Source organism: Nyctereutes procyonoides, unplaced genomic scaffold, assembly GCF_905146905.1.
Source record: "Nyctereutes procyonoides isolate TBG_1078 unplaced genomic scaffold, NYPRO_anot_genome, whole genome shotgun sequence".
NCBI classification, from domain to species: Eukaryota; Metazoa; Chordata; class Mammalia; order Carnivora; family Canidae; genus Nyctereutes; species Nyctereutes procyonoides.
Window position 1 is genome coordinate 15085614 of NW_026575130.1, and position 13756 is coordinate 15099369.

Consider the following 13756-nt stretch of genomic DNA (forward strand, 5'->3'; position numbering starts at 1 on the left):
GGTACTCAAGAGAGATATGAAATTGAAATAATTTAACTTCCAAGGGTTTGAAAGAATTGTATCCATGTCAATAAAAGACAGCCCATGTTTCTGCTATTAAAAGAATCCTGATCCTATCCAACCATCTGAGTGAGCTATCTCAGCCTGGAGGGTAGTGGGGTCTAATTTTTACATTTCCATTTCTTTGCAAACTGAATAGTGGGGAAAATTTCATATTCTTCAAAATTTACTTTGTAGGTTTTGTTCAGAGCAGTTATTTAGACTCATTGCAGAATTCTTGGTGAGTAATGTTTAGTTTCAGAGGGATTTTTTTTCATTTTTGTGTAGATTTTACCTACTCGAGAATAATTCTCATTTCCTGTTTATTACAGTTTTTTCTATTTATTTCTGACTTTTCCATTGTTTCTGACTCAATAGGAGACACCAGGTCTGATTGCTTAGCCTGCCATTCCCCAAGTTCCGGAGGTCTTTAAGTGAGTCGTAATTTTTCTTTGCCTGGTCACCTTGTGTCGGTCCCCTGAAACTTGAACAGTTTAGTTCCTTGGACTCTTTAAGGGAATGTCAAAGAAGTTCTTATCTCTCTGGAATTGATACCATAATAGCTTAAAAAATGATTCTTCTGCTTAGGCGTGGGGTCTGGGGATGAAGGAATTAAATTTTGTATAACTGCACAGAAAGAAAGCTTGTCTTCTCCCAGGACTGCTAGTACCAGCAAGATCAGGAGATTCTTTTCCCAAAGACACCTCCTAGCAAACAGACAAATGCAGCCCCTGTCATTCAGTGGCGTAAATTCACTGGCTTCTACCAGAAGGACCCTTTCATGCAATTTCCAAGGCTCTCCTGTATTTTTGACCTGTTCCACTGAACACCACAGACACTTAGGGCCAGCATTTTTCTATTGTCTGGAGATTATGTAGACCCAGATTCAGGTCCAGCTCTGCCCGAGCTTATTTTAATAGTTCATTACAATGAAGACTTAGGAGGAAGATGTCTTTTCATATAATCATCTTCTCAGAAACCCACACTCCATCCCCTGCTACATTACACTTTTATTCCTAAAAGAAATAGCTCTGCTAGCTCATATTTCCACTTAATAATGTAGGCCTTTACTACCTGTTTAAGAATTGAAAAATTGGTGATCCAGAATATACATATTTTCAAATTCTACTCAGGAATGTTTCCATTTATAAAAATAAAATCCTTGATCTGGTTAATATGAATCGAACTTTTTTATAGTAACTTTATATATATATATATATATACACATTATATATATGTTATATATATATAATGTATAGCAACTATATATCTTTTGGCAACATGTCAAATAATACCTGATAAAATTAAGCTTTCATATATTCTCCAATATTAAATTATTCAACAAATGTTAATCAAATGCCTACTAGTTGCCAGGTATTGTTCTGGATTCTGAGGACAGAGTCATGAAGAAAGTAAACAAAAGGCCCAGCTATGTTAGAGCTTACATTCTAGTGAAAAGCAATATTTATGAAAACAATAGAGACAGCCACTTAAATAACAAGGTATCTTACTGACCTCACATGGAATTTCAGCAGGAAGCACCACTGCCAGTGGTATGGTGCCTCTTGATGCTATTGATAATTCTTCAATTTCCTTTCTCTTACTTATTTCCTTGGAACATTCCACTCCTAGGTCTGTTGGAATATTTACCTGAAGGTAGTCCTCAGAACCTAGAGAAAAGTTTGTGAATGTGAACTATATCATGATTATAACATAGCTAAGATCATATTGTTTCCAATATTGTTATAAAGACTAATTGATAAACAATTAATTTAATTAAAATATGAGACGATCAAACTGAGTTTAAGATAGCTGGATGTTAATAATTAATATAATGCTTCACAATTTAACTTGTATTAAGACCTTAGTGACTAAACTACATCAACTACATATATTCATTTAATAGTTTAAAATTTCTCTCCCAAAAAATCCAACTACCATTTAAGATTTTTCTTAATATTAAATTAACAAACCTGAAAAAGATGAAACTATCTCTTTTCAACTACCACCATTAAGAAAATTTATTTTATTTTAAACCAAAATACTTATTTACTCTTTAAATATATTTCTAAATTTTAAAAACAAATAGCACAACTGGGAAACATTGCTAAATAAACTAGTATTTATATACAACACTGGTTTAATAGTGAGATATTAATATTCATCCAAATGTTAATATGTTCTGTGAAAATATGTTTGTTCTATATCAAATAACATAGGATTCTTTATGGCAGTATTACTAAGAGCAGTGAAATATGCTAATGTGAATTTTGAATCTCAAGGGGAAAGAATATTTGATTTATTTTTGTTTTAACATTTAGTAATTTAACATTTGGTCTCAATGGTTAAAATATTTTTATCTATTGAAGAAAAAAAGTTGTATTAAGGGTGATGGATAATTGTTTCATAACTCAATGTTTCAAAGCTTGAAGCATCTCATTAGGGTACAGACTAATGTGGCTGAAACCAAGTCTAACAACTAGATCACACAGTAAACTCTTAGGTCAACTCCAAAAGTATCCCTCAAATCCACAAAGAAGAGAACTGGAAAAAAGGAAAATAGCCCCTGACAGCTACAAACTGTCCTGACTCTGTGTAAAAATCTTGGTGTTACTGGTAGCTGGCCTGGTGTTCTCCTAGTAAAAGCAACATCAGGCATGGCCACTGTATTACCATAATGGATCAAGTCAGAGATGAGACTACTTTATAGTCATGTCTGAATCCACGCAAAAATATGAACATTGCCAAAATCTCAAAAATAACCAAACATCCCAAATCCTAGCTCCTGTCAGTAGCTACTACTACTTTACCAATTTCAGCCTTAGCCTCTTTTCATTTTGTTTGCCCTCTAGATAGAGTAACCTACCCCTCAGTTTGCCAGGGATTTTCCTGGTTTGGGCAGGGAACATGTTGTGTCCCAAGAACCCCTCAGTCTGAAGCACTGTGGGATAGCTTGTCACCCTATTTTGGATAAAAGTCATTAATAAACCAGATCATAAAATTACAACTGCTTTTTGGAAGCAAGCAAACTATAGCAAAGCCCTGCTTTCTTAAAAACTCCCTCAAATCCCTTAACAATAAGCCTAAATCCTATAGTAAGTCTTTTCTAATACTTTTACTGAGATGGCCCATGGTTCTCTATGGTGTGCTTTTCCTTCATTGGCTATCAAAAAAATCCAAATGGTTCAAGTATAAGTGTGTTCCTAGTGTGTTACAAAAGGACACTGACAGGATGAAAAGCAAGAAGAGTCAAAGGCAATATAGATGGAAGCAGCTAGAATTTTGCTATTTTATCTTAAAAAATAAAGTGAAGTTACCAGTTTCATATAGGTAATTCTATCAGTAAAGCTGAATAACAAAAAAGATGCCCCCTGGAGAAGAGTTATCTCCATGCCACATCTAAGGACAGTGGGTATTTTTTTTCTTCTGTCTTATAAAAGTTGCAGAATAAAAGCACAAAAATACCTGGGATTTCCAGATTCTTCCAACTACTATTCTTCTATAAAATGAAATGAAAAATAGCCTTTATTTCTCTAACAATTTAAACTACTTTCAAAAGCAGTTTCATTTTCTCTCTCTGTCTCTCTCTGTCTCTCTCTCTCTGCCCCCCCTCCGCCCCCCTTCACACACACACATGCACATGCAAGCACCAAACAATGAGAGATTGTGAGAACTGGCTCCATCATTTTGTGAATTGATGAAAGAACAAGGAAACTAATTTTATTTAATCACTGTAGAAGGACGTGGAACTTATTCTACTATAGCAGTATCTAGATGTTTTCTGCTAATTCTTCTGTGGCATTAGGTTAAGAAGAGCTATTTTATTTACCCTAAGGACATAATCATGACTATACACAAAGATTTATTTTCATGAATGTTCACAGAAGTACTGTTTATAATGCAGAAAATTGGAAGCAGTCTAAGCAATAAAGGACTAGATAAAAACATGCACTATGAAAAAGATACTTTCACCAATAAAAACTCCATCAAAGTGTTTACCATTAAAGAACAAGTTTATAATTGAAAAAATTCAAGTTACAAAATTATCAATTTAGTAGGTTCCATTTTATTTAGTAAAATAAAAAGTATAAGACTTCTGGTTTCAGGTTCCACATATTAGGAACTTTGGAAATCACCACTTCTAACAAAAAGCTGAATAGACTGAAAAATCAACAACTTTTCTTTGATCCTTAAGAAAGGGGTGTACATAACACAAATTGCTGTCCCCAAATTGGAGAGACAGGAAAATAACAGGGAGTCTCAACTTATAAAGAGTCAGGAGTGAAAAACATGCCAGGAACCTGTGACAGGGTAGGGAAACCTCAATTATAATTGAGGAATTGCTGGATGCTCCATGTAGGCAAATTTGAGCATTAAGAACTGCAGGAGAAACCAGCCAAAGGAGGGGTTCCACATTATTTTGAAATTTACCTCCAGGAGCTTGACTAGATTCCCACACAAAATACTGGAGAAAATTCCCCTCTTGCTCTGGCAGACAGAGGGAGAAAGAAACCATTTTGAAATACTCCAGAACACTCTGTTCTAAGAAAGGTTTGTCTTCAGGGCATACTGGTTAGTGACAGCTTAACCTACTGGGGTATTGTCAAGAGTCAAAGTGGGGGAAGAGAAGTAATCAACAATAGCCCACTGTAGCCATCTTGTTCCACATAAGGGGAGAAAAAAACCTAGGGAACTCTTGTGAAGTTCATGTCCAGAGGTATAGGTTCATTAAATGACTGAGACCTAATCACAGGGCTCTCTCTAGAAAGCTTCCCCAACCCCATAACTCATTACCACATTACCAAAGGCCTATTTACAGTTCCTTTTATTACCTAGTGCATTATGTTTATTGAGAAAAATTAGAAGGCATATCAAAAAGCAAAAAACAAAATTTGACAAGACAGAGTAAGCATTAGAACCAGATATGGCAAGGATGTTGGAATTATCAGACTGGGAATTTAAAACAACTCTGATTAATATGCTAAGAGCTCTAATGTATAAAGTAGATACCATGCATGACAGATGGGCAATATAAGCAGAGTAATGGAGCTCCTACAAAAGAACCAAAAAGAAATGCTAGAGATTAAAAACACTTACAGAAATGAAGAATGCCTTTGATGGGTTTATGAGTAGACTGGACATGACTGAGGAAAGAATCTCTGAACTAGAGAATACATCAATAAAATCTTTGAAAACTGAAAAGTAAGCAGGAAAAAAATAAATTAAAAGAATCACCAAAATCAAAAACAAAAAATAGAACAGAATACCCAAGGACTGTGGGACAATTACAAAGGTGTGACATACATGTAATGGGAAAACCAGAAGTAGAAGAGAAAAAAAGGAACAGAAGAAATATTTCAAAGAATAATAACTGAGAGTTTCTCCAAATTAATGTCAGATATCAAATCATGGATCTAGGCAGCTCAGAGAACACGAAATAGAAAAATTCTAAAAAAGGATATCATCTTTAAACTGCAGAAAATCAAAGATTTAAAAAAAATCCTAAAGGAACTTAGAGAAAAAAAAACACTTGCCTATAGAAAAACAAAAACAAGAATGATATTTCACTTCTCCTTAGAAACCATGTGTAAGAAGAAAGTAGAGTGATATCTTTAAAGTGTAAGAGAAACAACAAACACAAAATTCTGCATGCTCTGAAATTATTTTTTAAAGGTGAAAGAGAAATAAAGACTTTCTTGGATAATCAAATATTGGGATATTTTGTTGTTAGAAGACCTGCCTGCAAGAAAAGTTAAAAGAAGTTTTTTAGAAAGAAGGAAATAGGGCAACCCGGGTGGCTCAGTGGTTTAGCACCACTTCGGCCCAAGGCATGATCCTGGAGACCCCAGATCAAGTCCCACGTCAGGCTCCCTGCATGGAGCCTGCTTCTCCCTCTGCCTGTGTCTCTGCCTCTCTCTCTCTCTCTCTCTCTCTCTCTCTCTCTGTCTCTCTCTCTCTCTATGTCTCTCATGAATAAATAAATTTTTTAAAAAAGAAGGAAATAATATAGGTCAGAATCTCTGCTCTGCATTAAAAAAGTAAAATAAAAACATTTATTTTTCTTATTTGTAATTGATTTAACAGACGACAATTTGTCCAAAATAACAATAGCAATGGTGTATTTGAATATATGTTTATGTGTACAAATGAAACGAATGACAGCAATGATACAAAGGATGGAAGGGAAGAATTAGGATTATTATGTTATTATAAGGTAATGATACTATCTTTGAAGTGTATAGTGTAATTTGAAAGTGTACTTGAATTAGCTATAAATGTAGATAGTAAACTCTATGAAAACCACTAAAAAACTGAAAAAAACCGATTGATATACTAAGAAAGGAGAAGAAATGGAATCATATAAAATGCTCAGTTAAAATCACAAAAGACAGATGAAGAATGGAAGACAAAATATGAGTAAAGGCATAGAACAAGGGAAAAAAAATACCAGTAATGATTATGGTAGGTATAAATCCAACTATATCAGTAATCACTTTGAATACCAATGGTTTAAATGCACCAATAAAAAAGACAGAGATTGTCAGAGTAGATCAGAAAATGAGACCCAACTCTATGTTGTATACAAGAAATACACTTTAAATATAAAGATATATAATGATTAAAAGTAAATGGATAGAGAAAAAATACAATATTAATACTAATCAAAGGAAAGGAAAGGAGAAATAGCTATATTAGTCTCAGACAGAGCAGACTTCAAAGTAAGGAAAGTTATCAGGGATAAAAAAGACATGATATAATGATAAAGGAGTCAATTCTCCAAGAAGGCTTAATTCTTAATGTGCATGGGCCTAACAACAGAGCATCAAATGGTTTGAGGCAAAAACTGATAGAACTGCAAGTAGAAACAGATGAATCCACTATCATGGTTATAGAATTCAATACTTTTGTCTCAGAAATAGATCCAACAGGCAGAAAATCAGTAAGGATATAACTGAACTCAATAACACCACCAATAAACTGCATATAATTAATACCTATATCCTAATTCATCCAACAACAGCAGAATGCATATTTTTCTCAGGAAAAATATTTTACAAGAAACATTCACCAAGACAGACCACATTCTGGGCCATGAGACACATTTTGACAAATTTAAAAGAAATAAGGCATATACAGTGTCTGCTCTCAGACTACAATGATTAAACTAGAAATAAATAACAGAAAGATAACTGGAAAATCCCCAGATATGTGGAGATTAAACACACTTCTAAATAATACATGGGTCAAAAAATAAATCTCAAAAGAAATTACAAAAATATTTTTAATTAGAATGAAAATGAAAGTACAACTTACCAAAATGTGTGAAATGCAGGGAAAGTGGTGTTCAGAAGAAAATTTACAGTATTGAGTGCATATATTAGAAGAGAAGATCTAAAATAAAATTCAAGTTTCTGTCTTTTGAAACTAAAAAATGAAAATCAAATTAAATACAAGGAAAGCAGAAGAAAAAAAACAAATTAGAGGAGAATTAGAGTAGAAATCAATGAAATTGAAAAAAAAAACAGATTAGGAAGGAAGACATAAAATTGTCTTTATTGGGAGAAATTTGATTGTCTATGCTGTAAATCCAAAAGCACTGACAAATTCCTGGAACTAATAAGCAATTATACAATGTTGTAAGATATGTGGTTCATATGCAAAAAAAGGTAATTGTTTTTCTATATACTAACAAATGAAATTTTAAAAAAAATCAATGTCATTTACATTAGCACCCTCAAAATGAAATACCTGGGTATAAATTTAACAAAATATGTACAAGAGCTAGCTAAATGATGAAAACTACAAAACTGATGAACAAAATCAAATAAGAACTAAAAAAATGGAGAGATACACTATGTTTATGGATAGAAAGACCCAATATTGTCAAGATGTCATTTTTTTTCCAATTTAGTCTATAGATTCAATACCATCCCAATCAGAATCAGATATGGGCAAACTGATACTAAAGTTTACATGGAGAGCAAAGGACCCATGATAGCCAACTCAATATCAAAGAACAAAGTTGGAAGACTGACACTATCCAACATCAACACTTACTATAAAGCTACAGAAATGAAGATAGTGTGGTCTTGGCAAAAGAACAGGCAAATAGATGACTAAAACAAAATAGAGAGCTCAGCTGAGAAACAGAGTCACATAAAAACAATCAATGAATCTTTGACTAATGAGCAAAGGCAATGCAATGGAGCAATAGCAGTCTCTTTAAAAAGTGGTGCTGGAAAAAAAAAGTGGTGGTGGAATAATTGGAAATCTACAGGCAAAAAAAAAAAATACATCTACGTACAGACATTACAACCTTCACAAAAACTAACTCATAATGGATCACAGACCTAAATGTATAATGCAAAACTATAAAAATCCTAGATAACATAGGAGAAAACTTAGGTGACTTTAAGTATGGTGATGCCTTTTCAGATACAACACAAAAGACATGATCCATTAAATAAATTATCCATAAGCTGGACTTCATTAAAAAGGAAAAAAAAACTCTGCAAAAGATAGTATATAGAGAATTTGAAGATAAGGGATGCACTGGGAGAAAATATTTGCAAAAGACATATCTAATAAAGGACTGTTCTGCAAAATATACAACAAAACTTTTAAACTCAACAATAAGAAAATTACCAAATACATTAAAAGATCAGCCAAAAACTTTAACAGCTTTAACCTCACCAAAGAAGATGTACAGGTGGCAATCAGGCATATGAAAAGATGCTGCACATCACATGTCATCAGTTAAATGCAAAATTTAAAAAACACACAATTAACAGTACACATCTATTCATTAGAACAGCCAAAATCTGAACACTGACATATCAAATGTTAGTGAGACTTTGGAGAAACATAAACTCTCACACATTGACGGTAAGCCATTTTTGAAAATAATTTGGTGGTTTCTGACAACATTAAACATAATCTTACCATGTAATTCAGCCATCATGCTCCCTGGCATTTACCAAATCTGCTTTCTTTGAAAGTATTTTATTTATATTATATATTTTCTTTGAAACCTTATGTGAACATAAAAACCTGCACTGGATGTTTATAGCACAGCTTTATTCATAATCGCCAAAACTTGGGAGCGATCGAGATGTCCTTCAGTAGATGAACAGATAAACTGTGGTACATCCAGACAAAGAAATATTATTTAGAGCTGAAATTAAATGATCAAGCAATGAAAAGACATGGAAGAACATTAATGCATATTACTGAGTGAATGAAGCCAGTTTGAAAAGACTACATATTATTATACCAACTGCATGACATTCTGGAAATTATACCAACTGCATGGTATAATTATACCAAATTATACATTCTGGAATTATACCAACTGCATGACATTCTGGAAAAAGCAAAACTATACAGATAGTAAAAAGATCAGGAGTCGCCAGGGCCTGGGGTAGGTGGGGTCATGAATAGGCGAAACACATAAGATTTTTTGGACAGTGAAAATACTCTGTATGCCATCATAGTGAAAGGTAGGTGTTATTATATATTTGTCCAAACACCTAGATGATACAATGCCAAGTCTATACCCAAAAGTAAACTATGAACTTTAGGTAACTATGTGTCAATGTAGATCCATCCTTAAATGGTAAAAACCATATCATTCTGGTGAGTGATGTTGATAATAGTGGTAGCTATGCATCTTGTAGGGGTGGGGTGCAGGGAGTATACGGGAAATCTCTATCTCCCTCTCAGTTTTGATGTAAACATAGAAATGTTCTAAAAAAATAATAAAGTCTTTAAAAGAAAGTATACATATACACAACTATGTGGTAGGGATTCAAGACTTATTCCTGAATGCATAAGAATACATTGGAGATATATATATGTGTGTGTGTATTCCATTAATATCAAGAGCAGTTATTTCTGACTGGTAGGGTTATGGGTAATTTCATTATATATATTACTAATAATATTAATAATATCTAATATACATAATATATAGTTTGGTTTTCTAAAATGAAAATGTATTTGTTTTACAGATTGAACAATATACATTCCTCAAGTAATTGAATGATTTGAATGATCAAGAATAATTGATGAATAAAATAAACTGATCAAGATTTTAGACCGAGCACGTTTCTTTACCCCTCCTCTAGACATGTAAATGAAACAACAGAAAAGCTTATTTACTTTATAGGTCATGACAAAAAAAGGGTAGGAAGCACTGCTGTGTACTTAGTATGTGAAATGAATCAGCTTTTCGCTAATCATCTCTATATTAAAATGATCTAAGCAATTCTAAAGGATATATCTAGAATAAAGATGAATCTCCTCTTTTAAAATGAATTTAGGGCAGCCTGGGTGGCTCAGCAGTTTAGCGCCTCCTTCAGCACAGGGCCTGATCCTGGAGACCTGGGATAGAGTCCCACATCGGGCTCCCTGCGTGAAGCCTGCTTCCTCCTTTGACTGTGTTGTATCTCTGCCTCTCTCCCTCTGTGTCTCTCATGAATAAATAAATAAAATCTTTAAAAATAAATAAATAAATAAATAAATAAATAAATAAATAAATAAATAAATATAAATAAATAAATAATAAAATGAATTTAATGAGACTTCTGAGTGGCTCAGTGGTTCTCTGCCCAGGGCATGAACCTGGAGTCCCAGGATTGAGTCCCACATTGGGCTCCCTGCATGGAGCCTCCTTCTCTCTCTGCCTATATCTCTGCCTCTCTCTCTCTCTGGGTCTCTCATAAATAAATAAATAATATCTTTTAAAATAAAATAAAACAAATTTAATATTAGGCAAAAATAATCACAGATACCTTAAGCAAGATAATTTTATTTTTCTCAATAACCATAAAAAATGCACTGTAAACTTAGTAAAACTTTGTTAAATAGTAAAGCTCTAGAAAATAAATTTTCCTTTATGAATTGTCACAAAAATAGGTATATATATATATATATATATATATGTAAGTTTCTTAAAAAGGTTATTATTTATTAATTCACAAAGAGGAGAAAAGAGGAGTGGAGGGGCATAGGGAGTGGGAGAGAGAATATCACGTAGATTCCCTGCTGAGTACAGAGTCCAACCATGGGACTCCATCCCAGAATCCTGAGATCATGACCTGAGCCAAAACCAAGAGTTGGATACTTAGCTGACTGAGCCACTCAGTGCCCCTATATGTAATTTTTAAAGCTTGCCATATGCTTTTCAAAACAGACACCCTTTAACAATCCTTTTTCAAATCAGATAATTTTTAGCTTAAATTTTAAAAATTTTGTTTATATTTATTTGTCTATTGATTAAATCCTCATTTGGCAAGAGGACAGGTTTCCAGATAATCAATAAACCTAGGCAAAGACTGAAAAAAGTGGAATCTTTTATTTCTATCATATTTGAATTGCTTTTGTTATGTTGATTTGAAAAAAATGGCTATTCCTCAATGCCCAAAGACTCTTCAAACCTGAAAATAGTTAACTGACAAAATCAAAGTTTCATTTTTTCATCACAAATGATTTGGAAACAATGACAATAACAAAAATTAATCTAGGAGAAATATACCTACTGCTAATAAAAGCCTCTGTCCTCTCATGTAACCTTGGGAAAGGTTATATGTACTCTTCAGTGTCCTTAATTACTTAACAGGATAAATAGTACCTTTCTTGTTGGACTGTTTTCACTACATTTAATAATATGTATGATGTGTTAGGCCTTAAACAGACACTCAGTTTTAGTTTCCTTCTCTTTTTTCTGATTTCTTGTAGCAAAATAAATACAAACATTTTATATTCTCAAAATATTTTAAATCAATCTTTCTCAATTTATAATCCAACTATTATTTAGAAAAACCTATAATATTTCCTGTAATTTCAATAACTGAACATCATTGTTTTTGTCAAATTTATAATCTTGGTAAATGATTCTATAATCACAATACTGCTGATTTTATTAAGTGTGCCTAAAGAAGTACAAAACCTAGCATGCCTCTCTGGAGTTTTAATGTTCATAACCAAGAATACAATACTGTCCACTATTCAAGTAAGTAAACACATAATTTTCCCAAGAGATTAAAAAAATAAATGTACTGTAAAAAGAGATGTAATATTTGCCAACATCTTGGTCTAGTCACTAGCATTCTTAAACAACCTTTTTTTTAAAAAAAAAGATTTATTTTTAATTGAGAGAGAGTGAGTGAGAGAAACTGAGCAGGAGGGATGGAAGGAGAGAGAGAAGTAGACTTCACGCTGAGCTAGATCCCAGGATCCTAGGACCATGACCTGAGCTGAAGGCAGAGGCTTAACCAACTGGGCCACCCAGGCACCCCTCATTCTTTTTTTTTTTTTAAGATTTTATTTATTTATTCATGAGAGATACAGAGAGAGAGAGAGAGAGAGAGAGAGAGAAACAGAGACACAGGCAGAGGGAGAAGCAGGCTCCATGCAGGGAGCCTGATGCGGGACTCAATCCCAGGCCTCCGGGACCACGCCCTGGGCCGAAGGCAGGTGCCAAACTGCTGAGCCACCCAGGGATCCCCGGCACCCCTCATTCTTAAACAATCTTTGTTGTATGTTGCCCATTATAATGAACATAAGAAATATTTCATTCAATGCTACCTTCAGAACAAAAATAATAAGATAATAATAAAACACCTTACTACCAAATACATAAAAAATAAATATACTTAATGTAGCCAAGCAAATGTTGGTTTCCAATAAGAAGATAAATCTACTTTGTTTTAAATGTCCATTTCTTTCTTGGCACTCTAATTTCACAAACTACTAGCTCAAATTCTCTCAAACGTTAGCATGAATGTACATTTATACTTGAGTCTTTGACTCTAGACACTTTAGCTTTTTAATTTTAGTTCACAACATGCAAGGATAGTTCTGAGGCAAAGCATATGTAAGGAGATGGTTTCTTTGGTGGCCTGTATGTTCCATTTTTACCTGCATTTCCATCCCATTTTGTTTGTTATATTTTCTCCTTTTTCCTATCCTTTCCCTTCCCTTTTCCTAATCCACCAGCCACTACCCACTCTTCCTTTAAGGGGCTGTTTCCTACTGACCTCTTAGTCAAACTTGGTGCACAGAAATGATACTATACCTTGCAACTCAGAGTGTGGTCTTCAGACCAGTGGCCTGTTAGAAAATGCAAACTCCTAGCCTGCTGCCCTGGACCTGCTAAAACAGAATATGCTTCTTAAAAGGATCCCCATTGATCTGAATGCACACTGAAGTTTGAGAAGCAATGTGCAGTAACAATTAATACCTGAGTATGAGACCTTTTCATTACATTATCATAGCATAAACCATTAACTGAAATGATATCATGTATTCATGTTTCCTTGTCTCTTGTCCATCCATCTAGAAGTCAAGCTTTTGAGATAAGGCAATTAGCTTTTTTCCTTCACCTCAATGTCTCCAGTACATACAAAAGGGCCTTTCACGGACTAGGTGCTATAAGTAATTGTTTCCTGATTTAATGATTGAATAAATCCATGCCTACCTTTTATTACCAGCTGTGTGTGTGTCTGTGTTGGGGGGGCGGGTAGTAGTGGCTTGAATCTCAAGGCCAGTTAATTTATCTATTACATTCTATGCCTGACTGTCTGAAAAAGGTACATCTGTGATTCAGTAGGTATAACTCTAAAAATAGGAACTGAACAAAGCTAGAGAAAATCACCATAGCTTAGAAAGCACTATTTGCCACTTTTCCTTTTTTTTTTTAAGTTTTATTTATTTA

At 33.7% G+C, this 13756-nt stretch overlaps 1 protein-coding gene across 3 annotated transcripts in view; it reads right to left on the reverse strand.

The window, feature by feature from the left end:
• The window catches only part of BANK1 (B cell scaffold protein with ankyrin repeats 1), a 306079-nt gene that overhangs the window by 205232 nt on the left and 87091 nt on the right, over positions 1-13756 (reverse strand). For all 3 annotated transcript variants that reach the window (XM_055342479.1, XM_055342480.1, XM_055342481.1), the window contains one exon: positions 1555-1709. In XM_055342479.1, coding sequence (XP_055198454.1) covers positions 1555-1709 — 155 coding nt within the window. The remainder of the gene's footprint in view (positions 1-1554; positions 1710-13756) is intronic.